The 20,167-nt window shown below is 38.3% G+C and overlaps 1 protein-coding gene across 1 annotated transcript in view; it reads right to left on the reverse strand.

Annotated features, from left to right (window-relative positions):
- Positions 1 to 20,167, reverse strand: part of ELP3 (elongator acetyltransferase complex subunit 3) — an 81,295-nt gene that overhangs the window by 13,681 nt on the left and 47,447 nt on the right. Inside the window, exons 11-14 of the mRNA XM_004463147.3 lie at positions 11,691 to 11,781; positions 6,756 to 6,821; positions 4,889 to 5,116; positions 4,342 to 4,423 (exon numbers count right to left, since the gene is read on the reverse strand). Of these exons, the coding sequence (XP_004463204.1) occupies positions 4,342 to 4,423; positions 4,889 to 5,116; positions 6,756 to 6,821; positions 11,691 to 11,781 (467 nt within the window). The remainder of the gene's footprint in view (positions 1 to 4,341; positions 4,424 to 4,888; positions 5,117 to 6,755; positions 6,822 to 11,690; positions 11,782 to 20,167) is intronic.

A 20,167-nucleotide genomic window follows, 5' to 3' on the forward strand; every position in this document is an offset into this window, starting at 1 on the left:
CCAATGGCCATATTAATTTTCTACTTGAAAGAACACAAATAGAATACTGCTTATGACGAAGGTAGTACGATGAGCTCGGGGAATAGCTGCTCGTCTTACTGCATGACAATTAGCTTGGCAAACAGAAACAGTTACATGACTGCATTTGATATCTAGCCAAATTGCTGAAAGGAAAAAAAAAAATCATTCTGTTGGGGGTATTAAATGGATTTTTAAATGGTAGCTATCAAGAGTTATATTTGCCCTTTTGGAAATGATACTGGCAGTTCTGACATCAGATATCTCCAGTTTCCATGGTGATTATTAGTGATGGCATTTCAAATGTGTTATGGTTACCTTCTAAAGCAATATATTGCATTTTATATCATCAAGAAAGATGAGAAAAATGGCTACATCTTAACATACTTAAAAGAAAAGAATACTGATCATCCAAGTAAATACCATAGTTTTTAAGTAAATAAAATTTGTTTATCTTAAATGTATATTTATAGAAGATACAAGAGCTAATTGGTGAATGATATTTAAGCACTGGAATTAATGGGACAAACTAGTTCCTTAGATATTTAGGAACAATTAAGTGTTATTTGCTATGTGTACATTATTTTATAAACTGGTTATTATATCACTGATTTATCCATTTATATGTAGAAAAAATATTATTTCTGGATTCTGAAGCAATTAAATCTTAAGTTAAAAAAGAATGTAAAGTCAGAATGGGGAGAAAAATTTATCTTCCTTTCAGTTAAGGACAATAAGAGGGATGAAGACAGTTCGTTGCCCATGCAAAATGAGTGTTCCTTGAAGGTAGATCTCGTACTTCCTGCACATGAGCCCTGGTCTCTTGTACATAGAAGACAGTCAATACATACTCACTGAGTCGATGCTAGACAAGCTAAACCTTTCATTTTTGCTTTGCTTTATTTTCACAGAGTTCATGGTTTAAAAACTTCATAAAACACAGTTTACTTGCTAAGAGAATTATATGTACTTTGAAAAAAATAGAATAAACTTAAATGCCAGCCTTTTTAAGAAAGTCTTTCATTTGATGCTGAAACAAGGAAATTATCAATTTTCTCATGCAGCTGTAGTCTTTTTAAAATGATGAATCAGCTATAAAATACACAGTATGAACCTTCTCAAACAAAACATATTGAAGTAGCATAGGAAATTTGCTTTTTTTGTAAAAACAGAATATAGGGTATCTGACTAGTGATTCAAATCAGATCTACCTGGTAGTTGACACTGTCTAGAGGCAGAATCAAAGAATCCAAGTAACGAAGAAAATCTGCTGGAATAGTGAAGGGAAGTCAAAATGAATAAGAACGTAATTTTAAAAAATTCTATGTAAATGCATTACTCTTACAACCACAGTAACCAAAATGATAAATGATTCTGTCTCTCCCTTATTCAGGCTACTAATTATGCCAGGATAGAATATCTGAGCCCATACTGTATGCGACTTACATAAAAGTCTACAGATCCAGAACAAGAATGGATTTACAAACTAAGGACAAAGTCAGGGAAAAAAAAAGGACAATTAAATCACAAAGTACCCCCAGTTGTATGCATCCATAGATGAGCTTAGCTATCTACAGGAAGCTTCTTCATCATCATCATCATTATCAAATCCCAATCTACAAAAAGACTGAGCTCAATTACTGATGAAACTGACAAGTCTCCTGATACATATTAAAAAAGAATCTACTAAATAATCAGGAAAATATAATTGGTTATACTGAGATCTAAAAGGAATTAAGATACAAAGAGGCAGAATCCTAGACTGTTAGGGCTATAAAAGATAAATTAACCCAATTAGTTCTTGTTTTTCAACAAATCAATTTTATTGATATTTTAAATTAAAGCATACAATTCATTCAACACGCACAATCAATGGTATTTGGTATCATCAATAGTTGTACATTCATTCAATTGTTTTTAATAAGGAAATAAAAGGCCCATTGAGAGGAAGTGAAATTATGCAAGATCACAAAGAGAGCTACTGGCAAACCATGAATGGTATCCTGGTCACTGACTCCAGTGTTCCCCCCTTACATGTATCTAACAAAGTACTGTAAATGAAACGCAGCACACAAGCACCAGTAAAGAGATGTTCCATTTTAAGGATCAACTTATTATGGAAAATAGTTCTATTTCAAATTTTTTACAAAATCCCAGTTAGAAAACCCCACATAATTATATTCAAATCAGAAAGGCCAATGTCAAAATGAACAAACATGGAAGGAAAACAACATAAGAAGTGTTTTATAGTTAACATTTAAAATTTTCCCTCCTTGAAAGTTCTGAATAACGGACAGCTCAGGTGTCTGACTCAGAAACTCAAAACAGAACAGCAATGTATTACTAAATTAGAGAACTAAATTACATCATCCACAGAGCAAATGTTTGTGGGTTTTTTTTTTTCATTTGAAGGGTGACCATAGCTTAGGAGTCAAAAAAAGTCGAGGTCCGATGGGGCTCCCCCTAACAGAACAATGGTGGCGAGGAGGAATGCTTCCAGGCTGCTCCAGCAGAAGCCGACTGGCCAGAAGAACCCCTTTGCAGAAATCTAGCACACCTATTTTATCAGCCGACAGGGAGAAGGGTCCTTCCATGTTATTCTGAGCAAGCCTCTTGCCAGTTATTTTTAAAAGTAATTTTACAAGCAGATGATCTGAAATTGAGCTATTATTTAGATTATGACAAAAAGCTAGAAAAAAGGTAGATGCTGGTTTCCGCTTAGAAAGACACCTGCTCATGAAAAGCAGGAGCTGAAGCTCATGAGTGAGTGAGTGTGACCTAGGCAGGTGAGTGTGACCTAGGCAGGTCAGGGGCTCTCTCTGCATGCAACATTTCTACAAAGCACAAGATGTCATCAAGGCAAATGAAATGATGTACGATAAAACACTGATGTGCTCCAGGAAAAAGACTGATTAGGTTACCAGATACCAGATAATGACTTGCTTACATACGCTGTTGAGAGTGAGGGCACTGGCCACACTCAGAGTATGGTCTGAAGACAAGCAGCACAGGTATCACCCTTAGCTCACTAGAAATGCAGGTTCTCAGGCCCCTCCCCAGACCAAATGAATCAGAACCTGTATTTTAACAGGATCTTCAGGTGATTTAAGGTTATTAAAGCTTGAAATAAAGCAATGTACTAAAAAGACTGACAGTGCTCTGGCAAAAGGGGCCACTGAAATTCCAGGTGATAATAATCCTACATAGGTGCATGCCCATTTCCTAGTTCTTCTGTTTCAACCACAGGTTGAACAGTTGAGAGGTAAACATTTATTTATTGCAGATGTCAGCAGCAATCAGATGAACCTCATTTAATTACATCTTCTTAGTGAGAATAAAGATAAAGAAAAAATATATAACACTAGCCATGCTAGGAAATGCTTTATTAACCTGTCTGGAAAATGCCAAAAACCATAACCAGTCTAAATGATTAAGTGAGCCTGGAACATTACATTTTCATAATTATCATCATCAAAACCTGGGCATGAGTATTCATTTACTGATCTGCAACCACTTAATGATTTTTTTAAAAACCTCATTTCGACTTTCAGTTTCAGAAAAGATTATTTTCTTAGAAGGTATGCTTTAGCCTCCAGGAATGCAGTACAGCCTAATGGAGAAACAAATCCTGGAGGAAAAGCACACTGATTTTTGATCATAGCTTTTATAATGTTTACCTCCAATTGGGAATAGCAATTTTTGTGAGGATACAATAGTAAGAGAAGGAATGAAGGGGTGCATACAATAGTTCTTGCTCCGCTCATGCCAGAGTTTCCTTTTCATGCCCATTTCTTCAATTATCTGATGTCCTAGATAAGGAATGGGGAAGCTTCCAAACAGGGGAAAGCTGGTCACCCGAATAAAGTCACTGAGAATACTTAAGGCACAAGAAGCTTCCACCTTTAAACATCTTGTGCCAACAACTAAGGTTCTATTTTAATTTTCTAGACAACAAGAATGATAATCTCCACATTGGTTTACATGTTTCTTTGATCTATATTATTAAATTCTTTTTTCAGAGAGAATAACTGGGTACAAATCAGGAGAGATGAGTTGACTAGTGGGATGGAGAGTGAGAATGAAAGAATTCAGATTACTGGTTTTAGGATAAGCTGTCACTCTCAAGGATGGAGTGCTTCTGAAAGCTCTATTCCACCAAACTGCTTGTACGGATTTTTGTTCTGTTTGAGCACAAATCCTTCACCATTCAGCTCTACCCAGTTTTGAATGTAATAATCATAAAGAGAGGCAAAGAGAAGACTGAGGTAGTGGTACCAACTTAGAAATGTCAGTGCATCTTGAACTTTGCCCTCTCCCAATTACCTGAAATAACCGCTATCTTCCCAGATCCATGCTCTTCTCTAGCAATTCTCTCTGCTTCCTCCATCAGCAGCATGCCAAATCCCTTTCAGGAGCCATGGAGGAGGGTGCGGAACCCAGAAGGAAAAGAAACCCATGAGGAGGGGTATACAGCATAAGGATATATAATTTAGCAGCCACTAAAATCTGTTCAAATAAGTAATAAAAACGTCATTCATGGGAGGAGCAAAAGAGATGCCGTTTAGTTACACCACAAGTACACTGTAGCACACTATAAATCTAGTCACAGCAAGGAAGCAATTTCTTCACAACTTCTGTTTCTTTTTAGTCAAGTTCTGGTCAATCCCCAGGTGATGGGAGCGTGGAGCATCTACTCTCTTATTTATTAGTGTCACTCACTGAACAACTCTATGTATATTGGTTCTGTTTCATTATCTCCCTTTTCCCTTCCCCCTTCTCTTTCTTCTCCCACTCCCAGCCCATTCTATTCGCCTTTTCCTACTCTGGCCATTTTCTTAATTCTAAGTCAAACGAATGGAACACAGAATACCTGATGCTGAAATTTCGTAGGATCCCGACTATTGACAGGGACTACACTTCCATACACGTGTAGCTCTCGGACTATGGAAACACCTCCGCCCAGTTCAAAACGGAAGGTTTCTTCTGAACACTTTCGTAATCGAAGGAGGCCAATCAAAATGTCCTGATCAGGGTCTTCATAGGACAAGAATGTTTCCCAGCCACCACTTGCAACATAATCTCTCCTTACCAATTCAACCTGTGCAATAAAAAGCCACACAAATATTTTTCAAAAATTAGAGAACAAAGTTCATTTTTATAGTTATATGTTATTTATTTGCTTAAAATCTACAGTTGGGGATAAAGAAGAAATAATAATGAGTTATGTTTCTTTTTACTTGTCTATCCTCAAATATCACTGATTAAGCATTCATGCCATGTTCATTGACCATTATAAAAGGAAAACAATTTTCCAATTCCATAAATATTTGAACTTCATTAACCTTGAGATTCTCACAGAGATCCAGCTCAGTAAATGCTTCAGTGTATTTAAATCTTTGACTCTCCACGAATAGTTTCTAAGTTAATGAAAGATTATGCCACATGTATAGCCCTTGGCAGCACCTCCTTGACAAGACTCTTAGGTATTCAATGGTTTCGTTTTCTAGGCCTTACATCCTCCATTAAAAGCTGCATTCAGGAAAAAGAAAGGTGACTTTGGTAATTTGTTCCTTGATGGGATTTTAAGAAAGCACGACATTCCACGAAGGATTTAAAATATTATGCCTACTTATGGAATAAAAACATTAAAGAAAATTCAATCACTGGACAATAGCTTTCGGGGAAGCTTTTGTGGCAGCAGTTAAGGCAGGCCTCTGACTCTTTAACTCTGTCTAAGTGGCCCCTGTACTCTGCATAAAGGTATGCAATATGAAACAATGCAGACACAGATAAATCTACATATGTGGACACGGTTACTCCTAGATACACTTAGTGCAGATTATACCCCTAGTGAGGTGAGCAATTCAGACCAACACTTAGATTCCTTCTCAATTTAATGTTTGCTAAATAATTGGACTGCGCAAGAATTTGGCAAAATAACTGTGCTTGGATTTACTTTTTTCCCTCAAAACATCTCAAATGAGAAAAATGTCAATTAAACAAATAATTCATGTTGAGAATAGAAATATCAATGCAGATATTTATTCCAGCTTTTCTCAAATGGGATTACATAAGGGTTTCTCTTGTGGAAAATAAAACCCCACGGTAAATTTAGCATGTAGCTAGGTAGACTAGATGCACAGGAGAGAAGTTAATTCATTATATACAATGAATGTCGTAGGGTACCTTAGGCTTAATTTTTTGGGAACACCTGTTGATAAGGGCTGATCTGATTATCACTAATGGGAAACAGTTTAACAGTTACACACACAGAGATAAACAGCCCCCACCCCACTCCACTTAGAGGTCTAGAGCTGGACTGTTCAATATGGCAGTCATTAGACACACTGCCTATTTACATATGATTTAAGTGAAATAAAACAGACGGTCCCTCAGTCACACGAGCTGCGTTTCAAGAGCTCAGCAGCCACATGCGGCTAATGGCTACCACACTGGTGAGCACGGGAACGTTGCCAATACTGCACACAGCTCTACCGGACAGCGCTGGTCTAGAATGAGGTTCAGACTCGGTTTCTCGAACTTCATTATTTTAGGACTTGGTTACCCTCATGATTGATTTTCCAGGTTTGACATCTGTGTCTGATGCTCAATTTTTCTTGGCTTTGGTTTACTCATTAACTTCTAGGGCTCTGTCCTACTGGTAAAAAGGTATGGGTTGAGGTTTGGCAAAGATCTAAAAATAGGTCCTAACTGCTCTATAAACAGAAGAAATTAACCTGGTATGGTCGAACTTTGTGATGAATTTCTTGGATGCCAACCTCTCTGGTTCTCACATCTCGACACTGTCAAAAAAAAAAAAAAGGGGGAGAAGGGTAAATACAAAATTGGTAACCAATTCAGTTTTTATTTAAATCTCTCCATTAAACCCTGAGCTCCAAATTAAGTTTGGACATAATCTACCTTGCGATAAAATTTCAAAATGAAGCGAGGGAAATGTCTGAAGTAGTAAAAATGCCCTGCTTTGAAAGTAAATTTAGAATTTAAATGAGACCAATATATAATACAATCTCAGCGGTAAAGAATCTAAGTCATAAAATTAGAAAATAGTTTTATGCAAAGGATATAACTGGATATATCTGTAACTGATTGTCCTGCCAAAACTATGTATACATGAGAGTAAAAACCATAAATTCCTATTTTTAAAAACCTTCATCATTTTGTGGTAGTTAACATTTTTATTATCAGCATAGTTGAATCATTATAGAAATGTCAGAAAGACAGATGCTGAAGAATGCTATTTTTTGAAGTATGGGCTCTGCTGGAGGGAGGGAGAGTGGGAGGGAGGAAGAAGGGAACCCGAGCCGTTTATTATACAATCCAAACCACAATCACAGACGGCTCTGTGTACCCAAGGGGACACAAGATGCCTCCAGATGATTAAAATGCAATGGCTGGTCTGTTGGGCCAAGCAGATGTGATGTAACTCTCACTTCTACTGCACAATCCAGAGTGCATTTTATATTGCCTTACATTTAAAGAGAATCTTTACATTACCAAATGATATGTCCTATGGTATATTTTTCCCCTATAGAACAAACGATAATTATTTTCAGGATTCTAACATTTCCACTACTGAGAAAAGATCACCCTAGGAAATTTGATAGCTAACTATTCTATCAGTGACTGTATGAAGGGCTGCTCTATATGTAAAGATTTCCATAAGAAAAATAAGAGTTCACTAATCAGTCCTATAAAAACAAAACTACTTCCATGGTCTGGGAACCAGTCCAAGATAATACTTGACTGATATGGATTCCAAGAACTCTACTAAACAAAAATTGTATGGCAGAAAAGGATCAGAAAGCACTGTAATTATTAATTTATTAAATTTAGTGTCTTTTATAGTTATAGTAGTTCTCTATAGTAGCTTGCATGTTAGTGCAGTATATTTATACATTCCTTTTTATTTGAGAAGTTGTAGACTTACAGAAAAACCATGCATGTATAATAGGTAGTAACATACTACCCTATTATTAAGACACTGAACTGGTGTGGAACATTTATTACAACTGATGACAGCACATTTTTATATTGTACTAGTCACTGCAGTCCATGGTTTAATTTAGGATTCACTGGTTATATTCGGCAGTTTCATAGGTGTTTTTAAAATTTTTTTATTCTAGAAACATCTGTACAACTTAAAATTTTCCCTTCTAACTACATTCAAATATACAATTCAGTGTTGTTAATTACATTCACAATATTGTGCTACCATCACCACCACCCTTTGCAAAAACTTTTACACTATCCCGCATAGAAATTCTCTACCCCCCATCACATCCCCTGGTAACTGACATTCTTATTCTTGAGTATGCTTGCAATTATTTTATATTAGTGAGATCATACAATATTTGTCCTTTTGTTTCTGGCTTATTTCACTCAACATAGCTTCAAAGTCCTCCATGTTGATACACATATTAGAACTTTATTCCCTTTTAGGGCTGAATAATACTCGGTGGCTTGGAACTGTATACACCAGACAACCATGTTCTTAAAGCTCATCAGTTCCTGTGGGTGTGAGCCTATTTTAAGCAGGACCTTTCGCATAGTTACTTAAGTTAAGGCATGGCCCAGGGTGGGTCTTGATCCTCTTACCAGCGCTGTTTATCAACTGATGAGGAGACAGTGCGAGAGTGGGTGTGCACTACTAGAACAAGAAACTAAAATCCACAGGACACAGAGAAGGGACAGACCAGCAGACATCACCATGTACCTTGACATGTGGCAGAGCCAGGCCAGGGAGACACATACACTTTTTGGCGGTACCAGGGATTGAACCCAGGACCTCGTAAATGCAGAACAGGAGCTCAGCTCAACCACTGAGTTAGACCCAACCCCCAATCGCCTTCATTTTTTAAAGAAAGTCTTGCCAGATATTAAATTCTTGGCTGGCAATTGTTTTCTTTCAGCACATTAAATATTTCAACCCACTGACTTCTTGCCTCCATAGTTTCTGAGGAGAAACTGCCACTTAATCTTATTGGCATTCCCTTGTACATAAAATACTGCTGTTCTCTTGGAGCTTTCAGAACTCTCTCCTTGTCTTTTGTATTCAACAGTCTGATCAGTATGTAACAGGATGCATTTTTCTTCAGATTTATCCTGTTTGGTGTTCTCTGGGCTACCTGAATGTGCATATTCACTTCTCTTGCTAAATTTGGGAAGTTTTCTGTTATTACTTCTTTGAATATTCATTCTGTCTTTTCTCACTTTCTTCTACTTCTGGGAAACCCCCTTTCCCCATGCATATGTCGGTATGCTTGATGCTGTCCCAGAGGTCTCTTAGGCTATCTTCATTTTTCACAATTTGTTTCTTTCTGTTCCTCAGCCAGGCTTCAACTGTCTTGTCTTCAAGTTAGCTGATTCTTCTTCCAGCTCGAATATGATATTGAAACCCTCCTGGGAATTTTTCATTTCATTTATTGTGATCTTCAACTCCAGTAGTTCTGTTTGGTTCCTTTTTAAAATTTTTATTGAGATTCTCATATTGCTCATTCATTGTTTTCCTGATATCGCTTAGTTCCCTGTATTTTCCTTCCTCTCCTTAAGCACAGTGAAGACAATTTTTTCAAAAGTCTTTGTCCATTTATTTCCAGAGTCTGGTCTTCTACATTGACGTTTTCTGATTTTTACCCTCCTCCTTTGGATGGGCCATTTCCTGCTTCTTTGTCTGTCTTGTAATCTTTTAATGTACGCTGTACATTTTAAAGTTATAATGTTAATTCTGGGATTAATCCCTGGGATGACTGTTTCTTGGTAAACAGCTGGTGATATGACAGTCATTTTCTTGTATGTCTGCCCTCCCACCAGGAAAGTTCGCCCAAGGCAAACACCAAGTGCAGGCTTCCTGACTCTCCTGGGTCTGTCCTGTCTTGCACCTGTGCTTGATCATGGCCTTAGGAGCTGCCCAGTTCACAACAGGTTGAATGCCCCATCTGCATCCCAGGAGAGAGACCTTCTCACTCTCCCAGGTGTTGCACTGCTGGACTTGAAGCAGGTAAGCCCTTGCCTTAGGCCGTTTGCCTCAATTGTTTCATACACTGCTTTATTTGCCTTCAGTTGCTTTTGCTTGAAAGACAAATTCTAGGAGGGGAGCATGTGGAAGAGGAGTTGACCAAGTCGGCTTTCCCGGCCTGAGCAATGCCAGGCCGGGGCACCTCAAAGGGAGTCCCAGCTGCCCTGCGAGGGGATGAGGAACGGCCAGGAGGGGCAGCAGCGGCTTCCTCCCCGCTCCCCCCAGCCGCACTTCCTTGACCTGCCCAGCTAAAGCAGACTTCCCACCGCCCCTCACCCGGGGAAGCTACGGTCTTTAAGGCTCCTCTGCCGCCCTTGGTCTGGGGTGGAAAAAGCAGCGGCCACTATGTGCCGCAACCCCAGCACTCCGATGCAGGTTATCAAAAGATGGCGTCAGCGATTGGCCCTTGCCCCTCCCGACCTTGGGGAAGTGGACTTTTACATCCTTCTCTGTCAGCAGCAAGTATGTCAGGTGCAGACCCCGATATGAGTGGGGCTGGACAACCGTCACACTGCTCAGGGCGATATACTGCATTTACTGTGATTTCCCGTTCACTTTTCCCCTCACCCCTGCAGTGTGTACAGTGTTGTACTGATGCTGGAGTTTCAAAATAGTTGATTCAGGCAGTTCTTGTCAGTTTAACAGTTTTTCTGGTGGAGGGACTGCCACTTGAAACTTCCTACTCTGCCATTTTCCCACAAGCCTCCCTCCTGGCTTATGCCTTGAGCAGCTAAGAGTTAGCAGTTTTTGGGTACAGAGTTTTGAACCTTACTTATGCATAAAGAATTGCCTACAGTGATGACTAAAATACAGATTCCTGGACTGTCTGTTCTTCCAGAATTGGCACAGAGGAAGAGCTTACTAAATACGTATTAAATATGTGTGTACACAGGCAAGGGGTGGGGGCTGGCAAGGGGAACGGCACACTGCAGCAATAACAATGCTTGGTAATTACTTCACGCCTATAATCTTTCTCTCTCAAGTGATAATAATCTCATTTGAGGAATCATGTCTTATACTTCTATAACTGCTAGTCAAGAGATGAGCAAAACTAAAAGAAAAAATGCTTTTGAAAAAGAGGTCAAAAAAGAAAAAAAAAAAGAGAACCCCCTCCCCCCAAAAAACAAAAACAAAAAATAAAAGGAAGAAAGAACACAGTTGGTAGAAAAAGCATATAAGAAACTGACAAACCTACACTCTAGTTGAAGGCAGTATTTGATAAAGGGCAAGATAAGATATAACCACTAGTTTAAATTTCAACATGCTTTAACAGTATGAATACCTTAAAAATGTGTAAGCAACCTTTTTGACATGACTTTTAAGTCTTAATTTTAAAATGTGATAGCTTTTTTTAGGTACCAGGAGTTGAGATTGAACCCAGGACCTCGTGTATGGGAAGCTGGCGGTCAACCACCGAGCCATGTCGGCTCCCCTGAGTTGGCCCCTTCATTTGCTTTGCCTGTTGTTTGCTTTTTTCAGGAGGTACTGGGAACTGAATCTGAGACTTCCCATGTAGGAGGTGGGTGCTCAACGTCTTGGGCCACATATGCTCCCAAAGTGTGAATAGTTTTTAAGTGTGTTTCAGATTACTCTAATTTTTTAAGAGTTACAGTCAAATAGCCACATTTACTCTTACCTGTATTCCAAGGTCTTTCATTCTTGCAAAGGCCAGTTCTCTCAAATTACCATGCTCTACTCCTGAGCTGACTAAAGGCATTGGAATGTCTCTGTAGGAGAAAAACATCAGCTATTGCAAAACAAGACATTAACTGCAGCAGGATGGCAGGTATAAGAAAAAAAAAAGAAAAAGCAAACACCCATGAAGCAGACCAGACACGTAGAGACTGAATATTCTAACCAGAATGCAAGATTCAGAGTTCCTTTATTACTCAGTTTTCCCATTTATGCAATTATGATCTTCACCTACCTCTTGGTTTTTATGAGGATCACCTGATGAAAAAAACAAATGCCCAATAATCACTAATAATGTTTTTTCACTAAAGAAATATATGTACTAAATAAAACAAGAAATAAAACTGTATTTATAAAATTTGATTTGTTTAAAGAGGAGAAATAACAATTACTGTTAACATGCTGTTTCATAGCTTACAAATGCTTTCCTATACAGTTGCCGAGTGACAAGTAAGCAGGAAGCTCAAAAGTCTGGCGTGGCCATGAATTTGTCTCAAAAAATGAATTTCTATCCCCTTTCCCAAAAGCTAAATTAAGAAGCAACTCTTGAATTAGAAGAATAACAGCTTGCCTAATGATGAATGGAGATAAATTTTATTTCCTGGCATTAATATATCATACAGTGCCAAACATCAATGAGACTTCAATCAAAAGTTGAAGTTATGAGTTCCATTTTGGTAACCCTAACACCCTCTTCTAGACATCTAAGGATCTAATGAGATCGTATCTGATAAGAGAGTTATACCTGGGATATATAAAGAACTTTTACAACTTAATAATCAAAAGACAAATAGCCAATTAAAAAATGGGCAAAGGATCTGAATAGACATTTCTCCAAAGAAGATATACAAGCAGCCAACAAGTATATGAAAAGATGTTCAACATCACTAGTCATTTTGATTACAAATCAAAACCACAATAGGATACCACTTCACACTCACTAGATTAGCTGTAATCAAAAAAGAGGGACAATCGGAAAGCAGATATAGCTCAAGCGGTTGAGCACCTGCTTCCCATATGGGAGGTCCCGGGTTCAGTTCCTGGTTCCTCTTAACAACAAAAAAGAAACAATAAGCAAACAAATTAAAAAAAAAACAACTCGGGGGTGCTGATGTGGCTCAGTGGTTGAGTGCTGGCTTCCCACATACAAGGTCCTGGGTTCAATCCCCAGGCCCCGTACCTTAGGAAAAAAAAAAAAGGGACAATAAAAAGTGTTAGTAAGGATGTAGAGAACTTGGAACCCTTACTCACTGCTGCTGGTAGGAATGTAAATTGACACAGCCAGTTTCAAAAGGTAAACACTGAATTAACCAATATGATCTAGAAAGTCTGCGCTTAGGTATATATCAAATAGAAAAACATACACCCACACAAAAACTTGTACACAAATGTTCAGAGCAGCATTATTCATAACAGCAAAGAAGTAGAACTAGCACAAATGTCCATTAACTGATGACGGGCTAACTGTGATACGTCATACAATGGAATGTTAATAATAACAAGGAATTAGGTAATGATACATGCTACAACATGGAATGAACCTTAAAACATAATGCTAAGTAAAAGCAGCCAGTCACAAAACGCCACATATCATATGACTGCATTTCTATGAAATGTATGAAAGTGTCAAATCCATAGATACAGAAGTTGATTAGTAGTTGCTTAGGGCTGGTGAAGGACCAGGAGAATGGGAATGACAACTAAAGGCACAGCATTTCTCTCTGGGGGGATGAAAATGTTTTAAAATTAGATTGTGATGATGGTTGTGAATATACTAAAAAACACTGAATTGTAACACTTTAAACAGGTGACTTTTAATTCCCATAAACAGTATGGGAATTACATCTCAATCAACTTGTTTAAAAATATATATTCTGCCTGAGAGAGTCTATTTTTCCAAAACCATCTACAAATATTTTTTAATTAAAAAAAAAAAAAGTTTTTTAAAGTTTCAAACCTATCAAACAGTACAAAGAGCTCCTATATCCAGTTTGCCCAGATTCCCTGGTGTTAATGTTTTATCATCGCTGTCTCCAAGTGTGTGTATACATATAGATTCCTTTCTTGACAAGTTGTCCCATCATCTCCAATGTGTACATCATCCAAACAAGGACACTCTCTTGTATTTTCATCATGTAACCCTCCGAACCAGGAAACCAACTTTAATACAACACAACCACACAATGCACAGATCCTATGCAATTTTCTCCCACTGTCCAACAGTGTCTTTTTCAGTCATGTCTCATTAGACTTTTTCAGTGTGGCACAGTTCCTCAGTCTTTCCTTGTCTCTATTATCCTTGTTAGTCTTAAGGACCGCATGCCTTTTATTTGGTAGGGTGACCCTCAAACTGGGTATGTTCAAAATTTCCTTACAACCAGATTCAGGCCAGGAATTCTTGGCATCAACATCATCAAGAGGCTTCTGCCACTGGCGAAGCCAAGTTTGTATCTGCCAGGAGTCTCCGCTGTAAAGCTACATTTTCAGCTTTGTATCTGAGTACTTCATAGGAGGAATGTCAATGCTAATGCAATGTTCCTCATCGATCCTCCACCAACCAGGCTAGCATTCACCAAGGACACCTGTCTCTATCGCTTTCCCTAGAATGGTTGCTAAGTGGTGATCATCTGTTTTCTATCATTCTTTCTACATTAGTATAACTTCTACTGTAAGGAAGAGGTTTCTGTTCTACTCTATTTATTATTTTTCTAGTTACATCAGTATGGACTATACATCAGTATGGACTATGGATTCTTATTTTATTCACTGGGTTGTAATCTGATTATCCCATTATTTATTTTGTTGCTCAAATTAGATCTGGCCAGTGGGCATGTTTTCAGGCTGGTAGAAACAAGAAGGGGCCTTTTGACATGACCCCATCTTTCTTTGACTATTTCTTTACTTTCTGGTACAATAAGATATTCCAGGTTCATCAAGTACGTGTGCTGCCCAGCCCTGGAACTGGTCTTTTTTCCCCAAACAGTACTGATTCCTTTTAGAGAGCAGTATTTAGAAACCAAGATCTGGGCACTCAGTGTCCTCATTACTATTACTACCAGGATTTCAATACCTCTAGATCTTCAGTGTGCACATTTGGAAATATATGTATGTATATACATACATACCCCTATATTTATACACACACATATAGGTATTTCTATAACATTCTATATATAAAAATCTCTAACTGTGAGTTCGTTGGTCCAATTCTAAGCCAGTATCTCAATGTTGTTTTCAGTTTTCCCCTTTCAATGTTGTAAATCCCTTCAAACAGTGAAAAAGCTGGCTGTCATTTTCCTCAGTATAATTAATTATTTTCTAACTCACTTGCAACCAATGTAACCAATCTCCCAACCATCTCTGTGCTCCCTATCCTTACCTCTCCAGTTCTTCAGATCCAGGCATGCTGCTTTTAACATCTCTACATCACTGCCTCTGCAGGAAAAGGGAAGGGAAGATAGGAAGAAAGATGGGCTCTACAATTTTTTTAGGAAGTACAGGGGATTGAACCCAGGACTGTGTATGTGGGAGGCAGGTGCCCAACCACTCAGCTACACCTGCTCCCCTCTACAATTTTCAATAATGAATGGTACTTTTAAAAGGTGCTAAAAATTTCAAAAGAAATAAACTCTCTCAGAAATAGAAATAGGGTTTATCATATGGTATTGCTAATCTGAACTATAGATAATTGAAAGGAAGAAAGAATTATCAGTAGGACTGCCTACATAATTTATGGGGCCCAGTGCAAATGAAAATGTGTGGCCCTTGTTCAAATATTAGTAATTTCAAGATGGTGACGGCAGAACATTAAACCAAGCATGAGGCCTTATAGAACCTAGGTGAGATTGCTGACGCCTTGTACCTATTATGTCCATCTAGATATGAGGTTAAATTATTTTTAGGTTTCTCAATTTGGTTCAATCTAGTTTCACTTCTTAGCTTGCAGAGAGATTACATTCAAGAGAACTCATTCTTTTGATACAGGTAACAGCATGCTTAGAGGCGCTTATATTTACAAATTACTCATCAAAAACCTTTCAAAGTGATGTTTAGAGCTTTTTTTGTTTGAAATTTCCCACATTTCAAGCATGTTTTTGTTGCAAACTGGGATTCCTATTCTAATGCATCACAGTGATTTAAATATCACATCAAAGCATACAGCTGTCAAATACCCTGTGGCAGCAGCAGTTTCATGTGACTCCATCATGTGCCTGGAGAGAATTTTTACATTTAATCATGATTGCACCCTTCAGGGGTGCAGTATAAAACCATGTATTAAGATGCTATTTCCAAAAAAACACCTAGGAAGACGTTGCCATTCAATGGTCATAAAACTAAAAGTGTAAATTAGTATAAAAGAGAATGAGAGAGGGGTGGTGAGGAAATGAACAATTTAAAAGCATCAATTAGATAAGCAGCAACTGAGTCTGTGTGGTTCTCGCCCTACGGGGGCTGTGCTAGGGGAGAGCAGGTGGGGAGAATGCCAGAAGCAGGAAGACCCAGCAAGCTGAGGGAGGTACAAGCTCCAGGGCAAGCCGCAGGCTGGAGGTGGGGTGGAGCTGACTACTTCTTTGAGGTTTCCTGAATCAGCAGCATCCAGAAACTTGTGAAGCATTAGAAGTCTGGCTGGTCTTGTTCTGTGAACACAAAAGTTCCTCAGTGAAGCCACGAGTCTTGTGTTGAGCATGAGAGAAATAAATAAATAAAAAGAAGAAATGGAATGCTGTCTAAGTGGCACTACGTTCCCATGGTGTGCTGGGCTGTGTTCCAGTCTGAAGCAGCAGATGGTGGGAGACGGAGCTCTCTGGTTGAGCGCCCAAACCACCACCTGCCTGTATGCCTCCTTTTCCTCCAGCTTGTTTGCAAATGCAGATGTGAATGTGGCAGAACAGAGCTGGCTGGCACATTGGAGGGCACTCTGCTGTCTTGCTGTAGGGGGGATGTGGGCTGTGACCTGCATGTTTGAAAAAGAGGATACCTGGCCCTGGCACCTGGAAGCACCTCTTATTGATTCTCTCTTTAAGCTGAATATTCTTTGAAAGGTCAGTGACTGTGAGGATTGCATTACCTTCACTCACTCAAGTTTCCAGTTTTTTACTGCCATGTTCTCTGTACTAGTAGAAAATGCGGGCCTCCATGAAGCATCAAAGGACATTACTGAGTGATGTCTTGATTGACACAAATATCTACTGGAATTGAATGGTTCTCTTCTTATTTGGTGTTTTACAAAAAGACAGGGAAGTGGATGTGACTCAAGCGGTTGGGCACCGCCTACCACATGGAGGTCCTGGATTTGGTCCCAGGTACTTCTTAAAGAAGATGAACAAGACGGCAAGCTGACGCAACAAGATGACCCAATGAAGAAATACAATGAGGAAACACAATGTCAGGTTGTCCCTTCACAGCTGAGAGCTTTTGGGGGCTTGCCTTGCCCTCAAGCACAATCATAATGTGAAAATTTTAGATACTGGGTAATGACCTGCAGGATGGAGTAAAACTGCTGTGTGGGGCTCCGAGATGTCCGAACGGTGCACTGAACACACCTGGCAGCAGGAAGAGCCTGACTGCTCTGAACCTCACTGGCAATGACCTGAAGCCAGAAGGGGTGAAGATGCCACATGAGGCCTTCAGAACATGTAAACTATGGAAACACGAACTTCAAAAAGACCTGCTAAAAACAAGACACTGACATTATCGAAGAAAAAGGACTTCTTTCTGAGACTCATGTATAGCTGGGATTTTAACGACCCTGAAGACAAATTCTGGGGTGATCCTATTGGCTAGATGTCACAGCTTTCCCATGGAATGACCTTGGAGTCTAACAGCCAGGAGTACCTGACCTGTTAACCTCCAGAATGTGTTTCACTTTGTTGTACACAGCTTCTTAGATACCCAGTCTCCAGAAGCATAATCTTATACTGTGTTTGGCCCTCAAATCATAAGATGACTTTGCCTTATGTCTCTTTTTGTCCTTCTTATTGTAATGTTTTTAATTCTTGGAAGTGTTGAGAGGATTCAATAAAGCAAAGGATATAATTTTAAAAATCAAGTAATCTAGCAGTAAAATACAGTTTAAAAAGGAAAAAGAAGAGGAAAAAACCATGGAACTCTTAAAGACAACAAACAGGGGCAAATCTCCATGATCTGGTATGCAAAGTGATTCTTAGATATGACATGAAAAGCATGAGCAACAAAAGAAACAAATGATGAACTGACTTCATCAAAATTTACAACCTTTGTTTACCAAAAGGCATTATCAAGAAAGTAAAAAGACAACCTATAGAATGCAAGTCAGTAGTTGTAAGCCATGTGTCTGATAAAGAGTTTAATGTCCAGATATATATTAAATATATATTAAAGAACTTCTACAAAAAAACTGGAATATAACATGTTTTGGAGAGGATACAGAGAAACTGGAACTCTAGCACGTTGTTGGTGGGAATGTAAAATGGTGTAGCTTCTGTGAAAAGCAATATGGTGGTTCCTCAAACAGTTAGAGATTTACCATATGACCTGGCAATTCTACTCCTAGGTATACATCCAAAGAAAGTGAAAACAGGGTCTCAAATAGATACTTGTACACTAATGTTCATAGTAGCATTATTCACAATAGTCAAAAGGTAGAAACAATCTAGCTGTCCATCAACAAATGAATGGAAAAGCAAAATGCGGTATATACACACAATGAAATGTTATTCAATCATAAGAAGGAATGAAGTTCTGAGACAGGTGACACGGATGAACCTTGTAAACATTATGCTTAGTGCAATAAGGAAGGTGTGAAAGGACAAACATTGTATGATGTCACTTATATGAGGTATCTAGAATTAATTTGCAGAGATAAAACGATTAGAAAGTTACCAGGCAGGGGAAGGGGGGGAGGGTTTGCAGAGTGGGTAGAAAGGGACAGGAGAAAAGAATAAACACAAAAAAGGCTGACGGGGGGGAGTGGATTGTGAAATGATTCTCACTTGAAACATACCCCTCAAATGATTCTCACTTGAAACATACCCCTCCTCCTTTTTCCTTTTTCTGTTCTTCCCTTCTGATATCTACCCTAAGAAATAAGTCCTAAAATAATCTTCCACGTGTAAAATTTTTTGGTCCTCATATAAATTCAGTTATGGTAATCAACACTAAGTATGTCGCCTGTAACTCGTAGAAGTTGCCACTTGGTGAATGCTCATGGAAGAAGACAGGTTTTCTAAAGGTACAGAGTACGAAGACAACTATGATTTTAAACAGAATCAAATAAACTATTAAAACCTGCAGATACAGGCCATTACACATTTTGTCAAATCCTATAAAACTGTACAGTGCAAAGTATAAACCATAATGTACACTACAGACCTTGGTTAGTAGCAATGCTTCATTATATGTTCAGTTGTAACAAATGTACCACAATAATAGTGGAAAACGTGTGAGGTGGTTAAATGAGAATCTCCTATACTTTCGATGTGACTTTTACATACCCTAAAACTTCTCTAAAAAAAAAGTTTATTATATGAAAGAAAAAATAAAAAACAAAAACTAAAAAAACAACTGCCTGGATGAAACACCTTAGAAGGAGGCTTTTCTCCTTCTAAGCAGTTTCCTTCTAGTAAGACACAATTGACAACTTCCAAATTAAACAGAGAGGGTGCTTAACTGCTTTCTTAGACTAACAGCAATTATCTACATTCTTACAACAGCCCTAAAAGTTTCAAGACACAAGGTAGAAGAAACATTGCAGAGTAAAAACCACCTCTATGATTCCCTTTTCCCCAATGAAAAGGTTTCTCACTCACTACTGTCTAAACACCTAATGTATTCTTGCACATATTTGTATATGCTTCAGTTCCCAATTCACACTTTCCTTAGCATTCTACTCCAAAATCTGATCACTGAGTGGCTCTTCAAAATTTTACCATCTTCAAGTTTCTTTCTGGAACTCTAGACACATTCTAGCTAAATTCAAATATAACTTTACAGTACTCCATTAAGTTTTAATTTACCCACATATTTGTGAAGTAATAGAGCACCACTTCAAAATCTTAAATGGACTATAATAAGGTTTTTAAGCAGCAATATAAAGTTGTTTCATCAGAATACAGCTATCAAATTGTTAATTAAGTAATAAGTGCACTGTATGAACACCGACACGGAATTTCAGTTCCCTAGAATCCGTATCTTTTCAGGTGACAGGAGATAATTCAAAAGACTTCTAAGGTAATGTTTAAATGGTTTTCTTGCAGGATCTCAATAAAAGGTACGATGTCTTTAATGACTCAAATTCTCAGAGTAGCAAATTATATAAACAGACAACTGATATAAGAAGAAACCCAAATAACAGTTAACATGGAAGAAATTTAATTCTCACTAATAACTAGGGAAATACAAATCAATACCCTAAGTAAATAAAATAAGATCCAATTTTATGGA

This window comes from Dasypus novemcinctus, chromosome 25, assembly GCF_030445035.2.
Source record: "Dasypus novemcinctus isolate mDasNov1 chromosome 25, mDasNov1.1.hap2, whole genome shotgun sequence".
Taxonomy (NCBI): domain Eukaryota; kingdom Metazoa; phylum Chordata; class Mammalia; order Cingulata; family Dasypodidae; genus Dasypus; species Dasypus novemcinctus.